General features: G+C 34.8%; 1 protein-coding gene and 1 long non-coding RNA gene across 13 annotated transcripts in view; both read right to left on the minus strand.

The window, feature by feature from the left end:
• Positions 1 to 21,685, minus strand: part of LOC124423878 (histone deacetylase 4) — a 58,017-nt gene that overhangs the window by 8,704 nt on the left and 27,628 nt on the right. For 6 of the 12 annotated variants that reach the window (XM_046962189.1, XM_046962191.1, XM_046962184.1 and 3 more), the window contains 8 exons: positions 20,472 to 21,241; positions 11,335 to 11,394; positions 8,966 to 9,216; positions 5,656 to 5,760; positions 3,416 to 3,541; positions 3,209 to 3,291; positions 1,964 to 2,073; positions 656 to 790 (listed from right to left, as the gene is read on the minus strand). In XM_046962189.1, the coding sequence (XP_046818145.1) occupies positions 656 to 790; positions 1,964 to 2,073; positions 3,209 to 3,291; positions 3,416 to 3,541; positions 5,656 to 5,760; positions 8,966 to 9,216; positions 11,335 to 11,394; positions 20,472 to 20,526 (925 nt within the window). In that variant the 5' untranslated portion in view covers positions 20,527 to 21,241. The remainder of the gene's footprint in view (positions 1 to 655; positions 791 to 1,963; positions 2,074 to 3,208; positions 3,292 to 3,415; positions 3,542 to 5,655; positions 5,761 to 8,965; positions 9,217 to 11,334; positions 11,395 to 20,471; positions 21,242 to 21,685) is intronic. The other 6 variants (XM_046962193.1, XM_046962194.1, XM_046962192.1 and 3 more) reach the window with 5 other exon arrangements.
• On the minus strand, positions 9,395 to 10,935 carry LOC124423881. The gene is made up of 2 exons (XR_006942180.1): positions 10,128 to 10,935; positions 9,395 to 9,935 (listed from the first exon to the last, which is right to left on the minus strand). It is a non-coding gene; the product is annotated as an uncharacterized LOC124423881 (long non-coding RNA).

Raw genomic sequence — 21,685 nt, forward strand, 5'->3', positions numbered from 1 at the left:
CGTATTGGCAAAAAAAATGTGGAAAACTGTTGATAACCTCACCGTACTCACGATCTACGGGTGCGAGATCGAACGTACATATTTTCCTTCTACATACGTGTGTATATTATTGTAAGAAGGATCTTTCATGCTGTTAAAATTGGACAAAGTAGCATAATTCAACAAGTCAACAGTCCAAAACGAGAAAAGGGGGAAAGTAACAAAAAAAAGAAAAAAAAAAAAAGAAAAAAAAAAAAAAAGGAAAAAAAACAAACAAAACAGAACGAAACGAAATGAGAGAGAAAATTAAGGAAAAGATAGAAAGAAATAGAGAGATGAAGATAGATAGATTGATAGATAGATAGATAGATATAGATATAGATAAGAGATACAAAAAAATAAATAAAAAACAAGAAAAGTAAGACTAACGAATATTGCTGTTATTATTAATAATATTATTACTATTAATTATTATTATTATTACTATTATTATTACTATTATTATTATTATTATTATTATTATTATTATTATTATTATTATTATTATTACGGCTATCATGATTAATCAAAAAGAACACGGGTGCAACGAAATTTCGGCGAATGCTCACGCGCGGAGGATGGTCTTGCGAGTTCGTCCGAAGACGGTCCTCTTGAGCGTAAAATGAAGGTGACGTACTTGCTAGTAGCGACTTCCGCTTGAGGTGCGACAGAAGACGATCCTTCCTTCGTGCCATCAGGGGCGAGTGCCGCAAGGCCGCCATATTCCTCTCCACGCGCTGTTTTAGTCGCACCTTCAGGTTCGGCTCCGATGCTGGCCAATTTTCAGCCAGGGTTAGTCGGTCATTATCATACCAGGTGGAAGAAAGAAGAAGAGGACGAATACGAGAACGCGACGTTTTCGAATTCGTGACGACGAATCGATTTTTCGATGATCGTTTTTGTAAAATCGCGAGAAACATCTTTTTTTTTCTTTTTTTATCGTTTTTTTTGTTTTTTTGTTTTTTTTTTTTTTTTCTTTCTTTTTCATATACACAGATCGACGCACCTTTTTTTTAATTACTAATTCTTTCCTTTCCTTTTCTTTTTTTTTTTCTTTCTTTCTTTCTTTCTTTCTTTCTTTTGCATATAATTTATTTATCGACAAGGATTAATTTCTTTATTCTCTTTTTATTTTCTCTCATCATTTCTATTGAAAATCTTCAAGTTTTCAATAACGTTAATAATTGGCAACACACACACACTCGATCTAAGGTGCGGATCTTGGCGTATTAAGCAAAGAGAGAAAGAGAGAGAGAGAAAGAAAGAAAGAGATAGAGAGAGAGAGAGAGAAAGAGAGAGAGAGAGAGAAAGAAAAAAAAAATAAAATAAAAAAAAAAAAATAAAAAAAAATTTTTTTAAATTAAAAAATAAAGAAACGGACGAAGATAAACGTAATCTATTATATGTTACACGTAAAGACAGAGAGAGAGAGAGAGAGAGAGAGAGAAAGAGAGAGAGAGAAAAAAGTAAAAGAGAGAAATAGAAAAAGAGAGACTTCATTGTCGATAAAGAAAAAGATGTGCGTAACTTTTAAATGACGAATTGAAATAACGCACAGATATATATAAAAAAAAAAAAAAAAAAAAAAAAAGAAAACCTTTTCTTTCATTTTTCCAATTTAATTATACTAAATCGCGGAACGCGTCAATCGTTTTACATCTTCTTCATCTAAGAAGAAGAAACAGAAGAAAAGGAAGAAGAAGAAAACGCGAGAGAACGAAATTCGAGAAATCGAGCGGGTCGGCCGCCAAAGCTCCTGCTTCTTGGGGGAGTGGGAGGGATCGTTATCATATCTCATGGAAAAAAAAAACGTAAATCGTGTCGCGACAGAGCGACTTGGCCGATCGCAAAAAAAATCCATGCTTTAGTAGGCATTCTACTGGCACACAGAGACTAATCCTCACGAGGTTGCGCACATCAAACTATGATCCTCGTTAATATATACCTGTCTTTCTCAATGGGAAATCATCGCCAAACTTCTCCTGCAACATCTGTGGCATACGATAAGGATGCGAGGAATTTGTGTTGCTCGTTGTTTCGGACTGTGGCTGCAACCTGAAAAAAAGAAAGAGGGGAGAGAAAAAAAAAAAGAAGAGAAAACAAATACAATAGTCAATTTAAAGAAGAGAAAAGTCAAAGTATTCTTTTCGTTCTAAACGAAGTATTTCCTTCTAAACAAAAAAGAGAAAAAAAAAGACAAAAGTAAAAAAGGAATTCTAAACTTCTTTTGACGTATAACAAATACCATTTGAAATAATAATAACAATAATTATAATAATAATAATAATAATAATAATAATAATAATAATAATAATAATAATAATCATAATAATAATAATCATAATAATAATAAAGTGAAACAAGTTCGATTAAGGAAAATCATTCGTTTAATTCGTATAGATGCACAAATGATATTCGTCTGGTCGAGGACGAGGAAATATTTTCGAGAGCTCGTTGCCCGTAGCTAAATGGATAACTGGGCCAGGTTGTGCTATTACCGTTACTCTGTCGACGACAAAGAGGAAGAACAAGAAGAAACGAGAGGATGAAGAGGAAAAGGAGGAGGAGGAGGAGGAGGAGAAAGAGAAAGATAAAGAGAAAGAGGAGGAGGAGGACAGTACGACGAGGACGACGAAGAAGACGGGGCTATCAAGACGACCTAACAACAAGCCATTAAAACAAAAACGACGTGCGAATCTCAATTCGACTCGGTCGGCAACATCGTAAACTCTGACTAACTCGAATATAGATAATGAAGCATCGGATTTAGTTGGACCGTTGCCGGATCAATTCTCGTGCCAATCGTATAATGAACTTGAGCGTCGCACGTGTCAGCCAGTTTTGTATTCTCTTTGTATGTTATATATCTTAACTCGACGTGTAAAACGTGTAAAACGTATCACGTGGGATATATCTACGATATAATAATAAGACTCTTATATAATAAGATAACTGCTTTGTCTTATAAAAATAGACGTCCGTGAAATTTCTCTTTTTTATAACTCTATTTTTTTTTCTTTTTTATTTCGTATGATATAAATAAATCATTTTCTCTCTATTAGAGTCTACTTAAATATAGTCAACTAGTTTTATATATATACATATATATATATATATATATATATATATATATATGTATGTATTTTTGTTTTGTTTTGTTTAATCAACGAAAAATAAAAATTATACTCACCAGCTTCTATATCCAGGTGTACCAGGGACGGCCCCGTTCGCCGCTGCAGCGGCTTCCCTTTGCTTTTTGTTAACCAGGAAACTCTATGTTAAAAATCGCGATCATAAAAAAAAAAAAAAGAATACGTACGAGAGATTAGATCGACGATAATAAATTTTAAAAGTAATAAAAATAAAAAAAAAAAAAAATAAAAATAAAAATGTCTACCTGAAGACGTTGTTTGACCTCCGTCGAAGCGATGGCGCTATGATCGTGCTTGTCCTTCTTCCTGAGTGCCTCTAATCGTTCCTTTTCCCTCAATTGCTCCTCCAATTGTTTCTGCTTTTCCCAAAGCTACGATTAAAGCGTTACTTCTCTTAAAGTGCTACTAAAGTGTATAATAACAATTGATATTTTCGTTTAACAATTTTATCGAAACACGAAAATCCCTTTACAAAATATTCCTTTTCTTTAGTTTAAGTCAATCGATCTGACGATTTATCTGTAGCGAAAATAAAAACGAAACAAGTAAAAAAGAAAAAAAAAAAAAAATTAAAATCGTATCGAAAGTAATTCGAGAAGCCCGCGAAGAAACGGGAGTCGCAATAGCGACGCCTACGTATTTACGCGGGAAATTCAAAAATGGAACCACCTGTTTCCACCTGTACGCTCGAACACCTGCTAGCACCTGTTAGCGGAAGTGACGGTTGTGTGCGCGGGCGCGTTCCTTCCCGACAGGTGAACACACGGGGAGAGGAGGAGGAGGAGGAGGCGCGTGGTTTATGCGCTTTTGATGCCGAAAATAGCATGGAAAAATAGAAAAAGAGAGAAAGAAAGAAAGAGAGGGAGAAAAAGAGAGAAAGAAAAAGAGGGAGAAAAAGAGAGAAAGAAAGGGAGAGAGAGAGAGAGAGAGAGAGAGAGAGAGAGAGAGAGAGAGAGAGAGGGAGAAAGATAAACCGTTATAAAGCACACATTGTGGTGTCACACTCGTTGCAAGAACTCCAAGAATAAAAGGCTTGCAATTACGTCAAGACACATCTTAGTCGTTGTTGCTCGGCTGCATAATTCCGCTTTCGAATTAGTGCCCACGTTCTTTAAACATACACATACACATACACAGAGAGACAAACGCACCCACAGACGCACGCATAAAATATTATCGCGATGATGAGAGAGACGACGATCTTTCACTTTCTCTCTTCTCGTCGCCATTTTTAACCCCGTAATATTATTTCGTATTACTGTCGGTGCTACGAAAATAATGCGATTTTATTTTTACAATTAACATTTATCATTTTTATCATCATCATCATCATCATCATCATAATCATCGTCATCATCGTCGTCATTATCATTATTGTCATCGTCATCATCATAATCATCATCATAATCATCATCATTATCATCATCAGAGTTGTCGTGCCGTCCCTCTATGACGCACGATACGGCGCCCAACATGGCGACACACAACACAATGAGAGGAATATTCCGTACGGACTTTCGACTCTTCGCGGATACTTTGAATGAATGGATTGACTCGCAATGTGCATGTGTATTACTACTTTTAACAGACAAGAGTGCGCCGCGAATTTCCATTCTTTTTTTGAATTCGACGAGTAAGCTATATCAAACACACGATGTATGTTGATCCTTGTGATATTATTGTTGTTAATGAGATTTAACATAAATGCTCAATTTTTAAATGATTCGTAAATATTGAGCGACTCGTTTGAGAGATAATATGTGATATATATATATACATATATATACATATATATGTTCTTATCATTGAAAAAAAGAGAAAGAATGAAAGATACACACAGAGGGAGAGAGAGGGAAAGAGAGAAATGATTCCAAAAATAAAATTATTGTACACTTTGTTATCAATTTCTTTTTCTGAATACGTAAGCGATGATGATAACAACAGGGAACGTCGACTAAGATGCAAGGATGCGTTCTGCTCGAAGAAATGCTAAATATATATAGTGTATATATATATATATATATATTGGAAAATATATACCATGAACTTTGTTTATAAATAACGAGCTTCGAAATATCCTGATTGATTAAAACCTTTATCGCTCCACCTTTCTCTCCCTCTCTCTCTGTCTTTTAAATATATTAAACCTTAAGCTCGATAATAATTACATTATCTGTCGCGAAAAGAGAAAAAAATAATTATTATTAAATGTACTTAAATGATTTATTTGGTATTACGCTTGCATAAAAAAAAAAAAAAAAAGAAAAGAAAAAAGAAAGAAAAAAAAAAAGAAAGAAAGAAAGAAAAACAACATCCTAGCCAACAAATTTATTTTCTTTCTCTTTCCTTTCTTAATTTCAACTTGACACAAATCTTTTAAATGTCGATCGAATGAAATAATATATATATATATATGATTGTAAAAATAAAAAAAATAAGAAAAATAAAAGAACGGAGAGAAAAAAATGGATAAGTCGAGTAATACCTTGAGCTGATGCATTTGTTGTTCGTGCATCTCGGCCAATTGCCGTTCCTGTGCTTGGTACTGCTGCCGCAGGATTTGTTGCTGTAGCTGATGGTGCTGCTGTAGCTGGAACCAAACCCAGACATCTCAAGGGTAATGCACCAAATTTGAATTTTTTGAAATAATAGAGAGACTATTAAAATAAATATATATATAGATAGATAGATAGATGGATAAATAAAGAGAAAAAAAGAAGGAAGGAAGGAAGGAAGGAGAGAGGAGAAAAGAAATGAAAGACTTTTTTTGGAATAATTAGAACCACACAAGTCATGGTTAAGACGGGAAGATGGATGGCATTCGCCCAGAAGGAAATGCGTGGGTCGACGACAGACGACAAACGGCAGAGTAGCCAAAGCGTTAGCTCTCTTGCCAATTGGTTACGTCCGCGAATGAACGAGCACGTAGTAAAATCGACGCAGTGCATATCGTTGCTCCTCTCTTAGTTAGAAATGACGAGATACCTCTATTCCATTTCTTTCCGGAGTCTAAAAATATTATTCCAAGAATTATCTAAGAGTCATCGCAAGAGTTAACTACAAGAATAATGATCGATGATCTCGTAATCTCCACTTATTCTCGTATACGTTTACACGTTGGTAGATGTATACATACCATAAAATTAAGAGAGTTTGTAACATTCCGGAAACATTAAATACATTTCCAACGTGATTAGAATGTTATTATAGAATCCTTAGAAATATAGGATTTAATATCTTCGATGATACATACTATGAGATAATTGTACGAAAGAACTTTATTTGATCAAATACAAATGCAACTTGAATCTATCACTAGGAAAAATTTTTTATACCTCCCCCCCTCTCTCTTTATTTCTCTTAAGAGAGAGAGAGAGAGAGAGAGAGAGAGAGAGAGAGATCGAACAAAAGAACGCGTTTCGATCTTATATACACATTCGATATTGCTTGCTCTTCTCGACGTTCCGAAGATGCCTGTTATCTAAAGAAAAAGAAATCTCACTAAGAAATCGATCAGCCGATAAACCCAATGCAGAAAACACGATAGAATGAATTTTACGGAACAAACTAAGGCGAGAACGCTCGCACTGATTATTCCTCGTAACGAAATATCCTCCTCTTCTGGATGGAAAGGATATGCCATAAAGGCGACCATTTTGGTAGTTGGCTTTGGTACCTACGTTCTCCTTTACAAAAGAAAACCATTTTTTTCTTCACCGAAATGGCCCTTACGTTTTTTAACAAGAAAGAATAAATCTAACGAAGACATCGTCGGATCTGAAGGGAAAGAAATCAGGTTTTTAACAAATATAGTTATATGATGAATTCGTAACAAGCTAATTAATAATTCCCAATGTTTTCCTTTATGCCAATATATTCCACATTACTAATTCCTATTTTATAAAGCTCGTTTATTTCCCTTCTTTTAATCGTTAAATTATTTGTTCAGTTTTTTATAAAATACTATAAACATATATATATATATATATATATATATATATATATATTTCTATCAATATATTCATAAACATACTCGTTTATTTTCTTTTCTACTGAATATAAAATTGTTTATCCTTTATTCTACTTTTATTCCATCATAAAACATTTAGTTACATATTTTATTACATAAATACAATTCTTTCTTTTTCTATATAATACATTTAACTTTATCATCACACTTACATATATATATATATATATATTTGTAAATATATATATATATGTGTGTGTGTGTATGTGTATATATATATATATAAACACGTATCTAAGGCATCTATATATAATGATAAAAATATCTCGTGATCGATCAATTAAAGCGAGTTCACCGAGCAACGGCCAGCGGTTTTAGCGTACAATCGTGAGATTTGTCCTATATGTCTGGGAGCACCAAAGATCAGTGTGAGAGCACCTTGCGGCCATTTGCTTTGCGCCGATTGTCTCGCGAGCTATTGCGACGTTAGGGTAGCACTGGCGCCGCCACCCTGTCCCCTTTGCCGTGCACCCCTCGATTCCGTGGCCTTGGCCTGCGACTTTGTTAGTATATCGAACGGAAATAGCCACGACTCGCTCCGCTTACCGCAAAACTTTGACGAGCACGCAAGCTTCCTTGCTTCGACAATGATTGCTTTCTCTTTCTGTCTGCCTATCTGTCTCTCTCTCTCTCTCTCTCTCTCTCTCTCTCTCTCTCTCTCTCTCTCACCCTCTCTCATTTTGTTTCGCTGAAATCGGAAACTTTGTCGGTTTGAAGAAGAAGGAGTAAGTAAGAGAAAGAGAGAGAGAGAGAAACAAATTTGAACTTCTGGTTGACCTTGACCTTGTCCTTGGCCATCTTTAGATCGTATATTCTAAAAAAAACAGATCGCCTTTCAGACTATCGTCAGTTCGGACATAACGGACGTCAAAATAGACGCTGGTATTCGAACTTGGATACAAGAGTACAATCTTCATCATGGTCTAATCGGTTCAGGAAGATCACAAAATACAATATTAGCTTGCAAACGAGCGCTCCTGATTGTTAATAGTTTCGCCCTACTTTTAATAATTATCTTGGTCATTGCCAGACTTCAGGTACAGTTTATTATTTTCATTGAAATTATTGTCTTACTTGTTTTGTTCCTTCTTCTATCTCTTATACTTTTTAAAAAATTTCCAAATACTTTAGATACTTTCTTGGACCGATTGGACGACTTTTGGATCGGCTATCGACGTTACTCTGGGTTTTGCCTTGATGACGTGCATATGGTTCAAGTGTCAAGAATAGAATACATATTATCATTGAGTTACTCACGAGTAAAATGTATGACAAGAAAAGAAAACTCAATCGGCGATTTATATTATTTATAATATGTATGATTTCCTTTGTATCATGAATAATCGTCGATAATGGTCGGTAGAGTAAAAAAGAAAATTATTTTAGAAATATTCAATCATAGAGATTTTCAATCATTTACGAATAGAAATTTTTTATCGTTTCTCGCACTTTTTTCTTTTACGAACGGTCGCAGCAGCAGTCGCGCGCAGTGTTCGCGAATCTCCCTCGGCCTTGAACTAATTCGTCGATGTAATATCGATCGACGCTCGCATCGAAAAGGCAATATATAGCTGAAAAGAATCAGGGATGAAAAACAAAGAAGTGAACAAAGGGTAGAAAGAGACAGATAGAAAGGCGGACGAACGGACGGACGGACGGACGGACGAATGGACAAACAAACAGAAAATGATCGAAAGATGAAGAAAGAGGAAGAGATCTCTCTGATAATAAAAAAGAAGGTCGCACCCATGAAGGCATACGTTACCTCGAGTATTTTCTGTTGCAAAGCGTGGCCATGCAGGGTCGTTGGATCGGAGGTAGCAACTGCAGCATGATAGGCGCCGGAAGTTAAGGTGGCCGTTGCAGCACCTCCACCCCCGCCCCCTCCTCCCCCTCCGCCGCCACCACCACCGCCGCCACCGCCTCCTCCGCCACCGCCGCCGCCGCCGCCACCGCCTCCACTACCCAAATCCCGCGGGCGTGACATAGGCGAGCCCGGGGTGTCCCTGGCCATCTCTACGTAGTACATATAACAGCAGACATCTGGTAAAAATCGCGAGGAGTCTCGGGCAACCGCCTCAAGCGGATAACGCGCTAGTGGCCGAGCAGGTTGCTCCACGTGGAGCCTCATATTTATTTCTTTTGCTTCTCTTGATTCCCAAAAAGAAATACACAATTCAAAAATATTTCTTCATCTCGTTTCATCAACGAGACAATTTAGATTTCTTTCTTTTTTTTTTTTTTCCCCTTATCGTCGCACGTTTTCGTTGATGATGAAATATAAAAGTCAAACTTTCGTTACGTAGACACAAGAAAATGTATTAATCGAGAGTAAATAAAGAAACGAACAAACGAAGTATATGAAACACAAAGAAATCTTGATCGCACTATATGTCTATCGAGTATATTGTCAAATCCGACGAGTACTATTAGACGGGATTATACGCGACACGGTTGATCTATATTTTATTCTTATCGAATAACAAAAACGAAGAGAACTATCGAAATTAGGAAAGAAAAAAGAAAAGATACAAATAATATAATAATAGTAATAATGACGAAAGGTAAACTGTTAAAAAAATCCAGTCGACAAAGAGAGAGAGAGAGAGAGAGAGAGAGAGAGAGAAAGAAACGAAAAAAACAAAAAGAAGAAACACCACACGAAACGTATTCCTCGGTGATACCAACGACGACGTGACAAGACACGACGGTCAGCGCTAAATTTAGAGTCACCACTGGAATAAAAGAGAAACTAAGATACAACGTATTAATTAATGGTAATCCATAGGCGAATGAGAAAAAGAGATTACAAAAAAAAAAAAAAAAAAAGAATAAAAAAGGAAAGAAAAAGAAAAAGGGGAATGAAACAAAAAAAAGAAGGTAACGAAGCAAGTAAATCGTTCTTTTTCGTTCGCTCGTTCACTCACTCGCTCGTTCACTCACTCGCTCGCTCGCTCGCGAGGCAGATCGCGGACTAAACGATGCCGAGGAGTGTTACCGATGATAATACTTTACGAATCGTTCACGGAAGCGCGACGACGGCCGCCGAACGCGACACTGGCCGCGAGAGGGGAAGAGAGGGCTTATTTGAAGAGCATGCGACTATGGTTGGAGGGGTAAAAAGCCTTCTATCCTCAACCAATCCGAGCTCCTCGCACGCGCCTCAAGCGGCTACAGCAAACAAGTTTCGCCAAGCGGATCCGCGAGAGGTACCACGAGATATTTATAGAGCTATTGCTTTCTTCTCGCAACGCGACTCGCCGCCAACCGAACTAACGAACGAACTACTAACTAACTAACGAACGAACGAACGAACGAACGAGTCATTTCTTCGACGATAACTTTTCATGCAATTGACTTTTACCAACGACAACTACGATGACGACGACGACGACGACGACTTACGAAGCCTAATACGATATAATAATTATTATTACAATACATATGTGCTTCCGGGTTACTTATCAGATCTACTCATAAAATATATTTTGCTTTTCCAATAATACATTTTCTTTAATAATGTTCATTAATATTTAATAGGCTGTAAAAGTTAAAAGTTTTAAAATGCCGATATTATAATCGTTTCAACTATGTAAACTACAATGGAATAGATTAAAAATGTTAATGAGTCTAACGTTTTCTTGTTTGCTTTTCTCTCTCTTTCTTTCTCTATCCCACTCTTTCTCTCTCTGTCTCCTTTTTGTTCTGGTTTTTCAAACTAACGTACATGCCACACTTGAGATGTGTGACATGATAAAAAAAAAAAAAAAAAAAAAAAAAAAAGAATAAAAGAAAAGTAGGTCGGTAGTTCCATTGATAATATACAATGTAATTTGTATTAATTGATATTAACAACATATTTCTATCATCCTGATTCTCGATCTTTCGAGTATAAATAATTGCTCGTTAAATACGTACAGAACTTTATATCGATAATATCCAATATTGGCATTACTGCGTCGTGTTATTGAATGCCATTTCTGTTACTATCGTAATTTCAAACAAGTTCGAAGTGATTCGCCTTTAGACAATTATAATCATATTCGGATTAATGGATTTCTACTAGTTTTTTTATGCTTTCTCACCTTCCCCCCCCCCTCCCTATCCCTTTGAAGAAGACCACACGAGCCTTACCCTTTTGAGGTAGATGCGTGAAAGCCGACGTGATCTCGATACTCCTATAGCCCACGTCTTCTGAAACAAAGTCGAGAGAAGAGTGAGTTTCCTTTTAATTGAAAATATTTATTATTGTTATTACCATAACCATTAATATTACTATTATTATTATTAATTAATAATAATAATAAATTATTATTACTATTATTATTAATTAATAATAATAATAGTAATAATAATAAAATTATCGTATTGCAAATGGGAGAGGGCTATTGCTTAAATGGCGACATCGATGACGTGTTATTATTTTTATTCGATAAGACGTTTTATCGAAAATGTCTAATCGCATCGCCCAGAATATCCTAACGATATCCTCCTCCTCCTCCTCCTCCTCCTTCTACTTCTATTCTATCACTTTTTTTTTTACACATTATGTGTATATGTACTTATATACATATAAGTTTTGTCCTGTTTCAAGCAGAAAACGTGCCTAAGAAACGTGTTAGCGTTCACGTAACATTTACGTCTCTCTCTCTCTCTCTTCTTTTTTTGCTACTTAATGATTAGATAAAGCAGTTAATTTTTTTAAAACGCCTGGACTTTTCAAAATCCAAAGTTAACTGAAATAAATGCGAATAGAGAAAGAGAGTGAGAGAGAGAGAGAGAGAGAGATAGTGAGAGAGAGGGATGAAGGGAAGCGGGAGAGAGAGAGAGAGAGAGGAAGAGACATTATCGGCAATACGATATAAGAGATATATATACTTATATACATGAAGGACAGAAATAAACGTTCTAAACGATCACATAGAAAGACCTCGCAAGCGACCGGGCTCTATCGAGCGGCTCGATTATGCAAACTTCTAAACGATCGACGCAATTCCTAATCGAGTATCGGCGCCTCGTACGATTGAGAAAAAAAATTAAAGATATAGAATTAAAATCTGTTTCCCCCCCTCTCTCTCTCTCTCTCTTTCTCTCTCTTTCTCTACATATATATATATATATATATATATATATATATATATATATATATACATACATATGTTTATATATATTTTTCTCTCTCTCTCTTCATTTCTAATTCATCGAGGAAAACTTTCCCAGAACTAAAGAAATCTAATCGAATTTCAATCTACGAATAAACAGATAATAACAAATATTTATTGTAAATATTAAATATAATTTTATACGCAATAATACATATACGTTTCAATGCTCATGTACTATGTACGTCAAAATGCAAAGAAACAAACAAAACAAAAAAAAAAAAAAAAAAAAAAAAAAAAAAAAAAAAAAAAAAAGAAGAAAAAGGAAGATAAAAAAAATACAAAGAAAAAGAGAAAAAAATAAAAATAAAAAAGAAATAAGAGCAGATGAAGATAATCGTACGAAGTCATCGATGTACTATTTTAAGGCGAAGGCCGCCAACAGAATACAACGTACAGAAACATCGTTACCCACTATCATCATTACCAATACTAATACCATCACTACCACTAACACTACCGATACAGTCATCGTAATGACCTTAATATCATCGCAAAGCCAATAGCAAGACCATCACCACCCAATACTTTATTCCTTTATTCGCTATCTTATTATTATCGATTAACTGAACTCTTATCTACGATCTGTTCCCTTATTTCTTTCTATCATCTTTTTCTGTATTATCATTTGTAGTGAATATATATATATATATACACACACAAACATATGCATGCGTATATATATATATACATATATATAGATAGAAAGATATATATATATATATATATATATATATATATATAGAGAGAGAGAGGACGAGCGTTGCGTGTCGCGTGTCATTACGTGTCTAATAGCCAAAGAGTGCGAGCTTTGTTACTCGTAATCACCTTTGTTGAGGATTATTTATAGAATGATGAATCCATCGAGGCAACGAGCCAATAAATAAATATCAATAATAATCCTTAACTCATTCTATCTCTCTCTCTCTTTTTGTCCCTTTTTTCTAATTTTTTTTTTTTTTTTTTTTTTCCTTTTAATTCGTTCTCTTTTCTTTTTATCTTGAATTAATTCGCATTTTGTCAATCTTTAATAACTCACTATCTTCTTCTCTCATACATAAATACATTGGCTTTCTGTTCTTTCTATCCTCCGAGATAAATTCGATCGTAATATTGCTGCTATAATTTGAGCCAATTAATGAAATATATGCCTGTCTCTTTGCCAGACTGGATAAACCAACTTTAGCTAAAGATCAATGTTCCTCTCCTCCTTTTATTTGATATATCCCTTTTATTTATAATTCTACTTACGCTATATCTTTTTCTTTAGTTAATATCTTTCATCGGGAGATACTAATAAATTATGTTTATCTATCCGTCTGTGCATTCTTTGATTCGATAAGCTGACTTCATTCTTACATCGATACTCTTCTTTTTTTCATGTTTCCTACATTCGTTCTTCGTATAGATCCATTCAACAAATAAGAAAAAAAAAAGAAAAAAAAAAAGAAAGAAAGAAAATAATAACCATAATCATAATCATAATCATAATCATAATAATAATAATTGCACGAAATAACCGTCACTGAGAAAATCGTGTAAAGGGAAAAAAGCAAAGCAAAGCAAAGAAAAGAAAAGAAAGAAAGGAGAAAAAGAAAAGGAAAGAAAAGATAAAAGAAAATGAAGACAATTTTATTCAATCGTCAAGTTTTAAGTTTGATAAGAAAATAAAAGATTCTTAACAATTGTTAAATCATTAATAGAAAAAAAAAAAAAGAAGAAGAAAAAAAAGAAAAAAATTAAAATTAAAATTAAAATTAAAATTAAAATTAGATTTAAGATTAAAATTAACATAAAATAAAGTATCCCATTTCTCAAATAAGAAATTTCTTTCCTCGTTCAAATTGTTCCCATTTGAAAAGATATATCAGCGAAGAAGTGAAACTAAAATGAAAGGGTCGCTAAGAGAGAAGAAGGGCGTCGTCGATGAACTGGGCCAACCGTCGATGAACGGTGGACCTAACTGTGGCTCTCGTTCATGATGGCGGCCAAGGAAGGAAGGTGAGCAAGAACGTGCGAGTGGCTGAGGAAGGAAGGAACGAGAGGAGGTCACTGTACGCTGCATTCCTTCGAGTCAAGTCCAAGGTTAATCCGAAGAGAGACTTCTTCTGCTTCTTCTTCTTCTTCTTCTTGCTTTGCGTTTGTCCTCTCATCTCCTTCACGCTCTGTGGATCGCCGTCACGAGAGTGGTAAATCGACTTCCGAACTAAATCTTCCATTTTCCTTTTTCGATCTTCAGTGCCGACTCGTTTAAAAATCATTACACCTGTCGTACAGTTTGCGTGACTCTTACGAGAAACTTATACGAATGATAAAAATTAACGAGAGAAAAAAATATATATATGTGTGTGTGGAGAGAGAGAGAGAGATAAAGAGAGAGATGGAAGAAAGAAGATTAAAATAAAGAGAAAAGAGACAGGGATGATGGTATTTTCTTGGAAATGTGGACTCTCTCTCTCTCTCTCTCTCTCTCTCTCTCTGCTTCTCTCTCTTTCTGGTTGATTATCGTTGGTTGATATTACGACATACTTGTTGTGACTCGTTTGAACTAACGGTAAAGTTAGTTCGAACTTTCTACACAAGATGATAAATCATCGAATCAAATAAACGTCAGATTTCTTAATAAATTGACAAATAAATAAATAAATATATGCTGATATTTCGTTTCCGACGAGTATTCAATAATTTTCTGTAACTAAGATATAGAAGATATAAATGTGAGCCTATATATACGAAGCTTCGAACGATATACTCTCTCTCTCTCTCTCTCTTTCTCTTTTTACACACAGAGACAGAGAAAGAGGGACATACAGAGATTCGTTTTAAAATTGCGCGAACGCTCACGTAGATTCGCGAGGACAGAAATACCTGACATCCAGGATTTGAATAATTCAGGAAGTCTCGTACGATTCGCGGGTATTCTTGGAAAGTGCTCAGTCGACGCACGGAAGGAACGAAGTTGCATAGATAATAAATAATCCGTACGAGCGAACGAGAAAGTACGCTTGGATCGATCGATCTATCTCGTGATAACAAAAAAGAAAAAAAGAAAAAAAGGAGAGAGAGAAATAGAAAGAAATAGAAAGAAAAAAAAAAAAAAAATAAAATAAAATAAAAAAATAAAAAAGAATCTCGAGAGCGTTTCAGATATTTACGAGCGTTGCGATCAGTTTAATCTAACAAAATGGCGGCCGACGTTGACGAGGAACGAGAATTACATAATCTTTAATATCTTACATAAAAATTATGAAAAAAGTATCAAAATTTTTTACCACAATAATCTCTTTTATACATTTCTTCGTGTTAAAAGGAAGGGAAAGATAAAATAAAATAAAATAATTAAAAAACAAATCGTTTTTACTGATCGAACGAAAAAGAATTTTGCATAAATTGTGCGACGAGTATACTTCCGACGAAACTATTCAAATTTATGGAAAAGAAAAAGAAGAAAAAAAGAAAAAAGAAGAAAAAAAAAAACATGAAAGCTTTCAAAAATGATAACAAAATTTCGACGAAACATTATGACACAAAAAAAAAAAAATTATTTTCGCCTTATGATTTTCCTTCTACCTTGTCTTCGTTTTTTCTTTTTTTTTTTTTTCTTTTTGTTTTATTTTTTACGAACGATTCGTCATCGCAATTCGTCAACGACATAAAATTATCGTCTCGACGCTGAAACGAGTCTTATGTATCATAGAGCACATTGTGTATCATACAGAAAGTAAAAGGAAAAGAAAAAAAAGAAAAAAAAAAAAAAGGAAGAGTAAGAGAAAGAGCGTCGGCTACTAGTACTCTCTGGCGGCAACAATTAGGGCCCACATTAATTAAGGTAATTGCGCTGACCGAGCAACCTACCACAAAGTGTTCTCCGGATGTACGCACTTAAACGCCGCCTAACCACGAATTACAATGAATTTGAATAAACCCTCCCCCTCCCGTTTCCTCCACCCTCTTCTGCTTGAGTAGACGTTCCTTTTATATTTTTCAAAAGGCAAAATGAAAGAAAGAAAGAAAGAGAAAGAAAAAAAAAAAAAAAAGAAAAAGATTTTTCACGACGAATCCATCAAACTCTCGTTAATATTATCAATATTATTTTCGACTTTATCGAGCATCGAATTCGAAATTTTTTTTTTATTTGAGAAATGAGAAAGAGCGAAAGAAGAGACAGAGATAGAGAGAGAGAGAGAGAGAGAGAGAAAGAGAACGAGTCATTAGTCTAGGATATTAATTAAGTATAAGAGATCGAAAGGGGGATAATTAATTAAGTCTACTGGAATACTATTTCTCATATTGAATGCTAATGAATGAACGACAGAAAAGAGAAAAGAGAAATAGAAAGAGAAAGAAAGAGAGAGAGAGAGAGAGAGAGAGAGAGAGAGACTATTTCTGTAGCTGTTCGCGTGGGAAGCTTGTTTAGTACGAATCATCGTAATTAGTATTTGCTCTTACTCGTTATTGCATATCTCGATGCTATTACTAATGTATGAAGAACTTTTTCAAAATATTTAAAAAATGAAAAAAAAAAGAAGAAAAAGAAAAGGAAAGGTCCCGACAAATATTAAATGAATAAATTATTTTTCGTAATATTTCGAAATATTTTTTTTAATAACTATTGCGTAAATGATAGAGATTTTGCAATTAGGAGAAAAAAAGGGAAAAGACAAAAAAAAAAAAGTCAATAAGATGAAACGACTAATCGTGACGAACATGACACGCACCAATCACCTGACGGCTAAAGCTATTATTAGCTTACAAATGTCGGTGTGTAGGTCACGACTCGGCAAAACAGTTCATTGTACCTATCCACGAAAGAGTATAAAAGGAACGGAATTTTTACATCTCATATTCGAAATTATAAAAATGGATGAATATTAATCAATTTCTTTCTTTCTTTTTTTTTTCTTTCCTATTCTTCTCTTTTATCTTATTTTCTTTTTTACGGTAACAATAAAGAAGAGATTTCAAACTAACACGACATCATATCAATTCGTACGAGATTAACTGAACTATTGAAATTCAATTGCGGCTATCCCCGTCATCGTAGATCAACCCGAAGTGTATCTATATCTTGATTTTTTTCTTGCCATGGAAAAAGGCTAGAGTTCGATACCCTCGTGAGTTCGCATAGCTCCTCTTATGTATATCTATTATTCCTGAAGAGTGTCTCTAGGTATTCGTATTGTGGTGGTAGCTCGTTAAACCGGAAGAGACAAGGAAGACGAACACAACTCCAAGAGTTCCCATCGGACGCCTTCGTTTCCCCGACCGACCGACCGACCGACCGACCAACCAACCAACCAACCAACCAACCAACCAACCAACCAACCAACCAACCAACCAACCAACCAACCAACCAACCAACCCCATTGGAAACCCGTCTTTTTTCTCGATCGTAAACTCGAGCGTGTTTGCATAATTAAACAACGTGAGGGTGATAGATAAAAGAAAGAAAGAGAGAGAGAGAGAGAGAGACGCAGCTGTCACGCGATCAAAACACTACCGTGTCGTCTTCACTGTGATCGAGTAATTTTACGCTCAATCTCTCTCAACCCTCTGAGGATACCTTATTAAAATACCCTTCCTCTTTCTAAAGCTATTCTATAGAAAGCATACCATTATTATAGAAAACTACAATAACACTACTAGTAATTTCAAGACAATCAAATTATTAATTTCTAACAAAATATATTGAATTTGTTTGTTTCAATATGAAATTCTATCATATATTTAAAATATATATGATAAATATGAAAAGTTCGTAAAAATGAAAAATGAAAATTCTTTCGTTCGAATTGACTATTAATTCGTTTTGTAAATTAATAATATGATATATATATATATATAAAAAAAAAAGATAAAAATCGTATAAATTTTAAGAAACATTATTATTCGAGAAATATAATATTCTCTATAGAGTTACGCGATGGCGGGAAATTTGAAAATGGATCTTAATGATATTACGTATGGATTTTTGTTTGCTTTTTTTTTCTTTTTTTTTTTTTTTTCTTTTCACCAAGAACGTTTCGTAAGGGGACAACAAGAACGCCAACGTGTGGGAGAGAAAACGACGGAGAAATAGTCTTTGTCTCTTCTTCTTCTCCTTCGCCTTCTTCTAACGAATCGAGACGACACAGAGGATCTAAAAATATTGTCGGCCATCGCGCGGCTAAGCTTATTTCCGAGCGACTATAGGCGTGCGGCGCTCCTTTTAAAAACGACGCGGACATTTTCATCGAAATTGCGTTCGCGTCGCATGAGGAACAAGCCAAGAAAGATCTTTTTTAAAAGCAATAGACGCAACGTTCCCCCCGATTTCTCATCTCATACACAAAATATACGAGCCAATAATTATGAAAGTGACCTGAGTAAAATTGTCGGATAAGGGGGAAAAAACAAAATCATAAAAATTTCATATATAATATGATTTAGAATTCTTTCATAATCATAGTTTCGTATACTTGGGATGAGTCACTTAAAACCGGAATCATGTATATCTCAATTATTTTTAATTAGAGAAAAAAAAAAAAAAAAAAAAGAAAAAAAATGCACAGAAATTGAGAATAACGAGAATTTTAAACGTATCAACATATTTTCAATCGTCGATATTTATTTAAATGAAATTTGACGTTGTTTTTTTTTTCTTTCTCCTATAAGGATTGCAAGCAAATCAAGATTCAATTAAGAACATCCTAAACACGTTTTTTTTTTTTTTTTTATTGCAGTCATTATGAACGAAAATCTCTCTTTTTCAAAATTTATCCGTACGTTAAAAGTATTTGTTAAAAATAACTATATATAATTTATCTTTCGTTCGTTCTTTATATACGATCTCAGTCGCTTAATCGATAATAATCGATTGCTCTATTGAATTCATCCGAATTTCTTCCTCTAAGAAAAAAACAATCTACCAACCCCCTTTGCTCAACTATACTTCGAAGGAAGCCTAAGTTGCTATTAAAACAACAAACTCTTTCTTTACAAGAGAGAAAGAGAGAAAGAGAGAGAGAGAGAGAGAGAGAGGAGGTTGAGAAGGTCTATTTTCGATTATGCGCTTTTCGACGTGGTAATCGCGCTTTTGCTTTCGCTGTAGCATGCGAGAAAATAAACGAGGTAGTAACGCAGCTCGGTGGTTTACGTCGAATCTACTCATGAAAGAGAGAAAGGGAGAAAAAGAGAGAGAGAGACAGAAAGAGACTTATATAAATAGATAAAGATAGTATAAAGAGTGTGAGAGAGTCAGAAAGAGTCAGAGAGAGAGAGAGAGAGAGAGAGAGAGGGAGAGAAAAGACGAAAAATGAAGAATTATCGTTCGGCATAATATCATTAAATTAACATTTGATAAAAATAATGATTATTCATCGAACAATTATAAATTATAAAATATTAAGCTTAACGGATAAAGATTAGAGAAATTAGATTTAAATAAATTTTCTTTCAATCTTATATGTATATTTCTTTGACAAGACAAAGGGAAAGAGTTATAGTGATTTTTTGCTCGTATTTCTGGCTGTTGGCCGACTGCTAAGATTAGAAGAACGTCCGCTATATATAGGCTGACATTTGTATACGTCTTCTCTTAAAACGTGAACTCACACACGAGAAAGTACCCATTTCTCTCCTCCTCTTCCGCCTCCACCTCCTCAAAAAAGAGAAAGAGAAACAGAAAGAGAGAGAGAGAGAGAGAGAGAAACTTTTCGCTTTTAGATCCAGTACTGGATAAGCAGAGCTTCATGGTGATGACAACAACAACGACGATGACGACGATGACGACGACGACGACGACAACGAGGCAAGTACTTGAATGAGCCCGCGCGTTTCGAAAACTAGACATAAACTTATTGTTGTTTCATTCTATTATAATTTTTAAATCGCATATTCTTTTCCTCCTAAACGTATTCCCCCCCTCCACTCCTCCTGTTAAATCTTTAATCCGCGCGATTCAATCATTTTCTCATGGAACATCGTTACATATTTTATCATACTTTTTTTTTTTTTTCAGGATTAACATTCATTATTTGACCTCTTATCATTTTATTAGCGTTAATAAGTTGTACGAATGTTTTTCTTCTTTTTTTTTTGTTTTTGTTTTTGAAATAATTAATTACATACCTAATTGATTCGTGTGGTGCATATTGTAGGTAGTAGTACCATATTCCAGGGCCATATGACACACTCCTCTTAAGTAATTATCCACGAAAATTGTTTGGTGGTCACGTTATTTAACATAAGTTGACGTTCGACGTTGACATCTACGTAAGACGCATATGTATTTTCACTTTTTCTACTCTTTTCTTTTTCTCTCAAACTCCCACCACCCCACCCCCTCCTCCCTCCTACTCCTCTTTCTTTTATTCGTTTTTCTTTTTGTTCTTCTTTGTTTTGCTTTTTTTACTTTTTCCACACTTTCCTTCAACAAACAAACAAACAAACAAACAAACAACAAACAAACAAAGAAACAACGAACGTACGAACGCACGCACGTATGTTCGTTGTGTTGGTCGTACTCCTTGGATCACGATATACGCCCGTCAACGAAAATTTAACTCACAATAACGATCGATCGATCGATCGATCGATTGATCGATCAATCAATTCCACCCGACAAATTTAAATTGAAATAAGACAAAAGAACGAAACTTATTTTCCGACACTATACGAAGAAAGTATAACACGTGTTATGTAGTATTCTTTATTATACTACTCTTCATAGATTTTTCTCACTAGGATCCTGCGATTTTCCATGATGACAACAGTTGATCCTCCGTTTGTGATTTATTCCTCACGATCATCCCAATTCTTCTCGTGTGATTCTTCCTTCGATGTTCGTTCGTTCGTTCGTTCGTTTCTTTCTTTGAAATTCCTTTTCCCTTAGGAACGTTCTGAAAAAGAAGAGAAAAAAACCCAAACGAAATGTCAATTCACGTAGAAAAAAGAACCAATGGAAAAATACGAAATCAAAAGGTAAACGAGAGAGAGAGAGTGAGAGAGAGAGAGAGAGAGAGAGAGAGAGAGAAAGAGAGAGAGAGAGAGAGGGAGAGAGAAGAGGCGAGAATAATTATCTCTAGTCTATTCATTTTCTATTAATGGAACGGCAAAATACCAGGGAGGCTTCAACATCAATGTAAAAATATCGCAAAACTTTCTGTATTTCTGTAAGACGACAACGGTTGTTGCTACGATTTAAGGCTAAATATGACGCACGTCCCCAACTGTCATAGAATGAAAATCTAATTTTGTGCTTCCTGCGACAAGTGTCAACGATTCGGTGCCAAGAACGAGACGAGATGGCCATTATCTTATGTACGATGCCAAAACTTTGTAAG

Source organism: Vespa crabro, chromosome 4, assembly GCF_910589235.1.
Source record: "Vespa crabro chromosome 4, iyVesCrab1.2, whole genome shotgun sequence".
Lineage (NCBI taxonomy): Eukaryota > Metazoa > Arthropoda > Insecta > Hymenoptera > Vespidae > Vespa > Vespa crabro.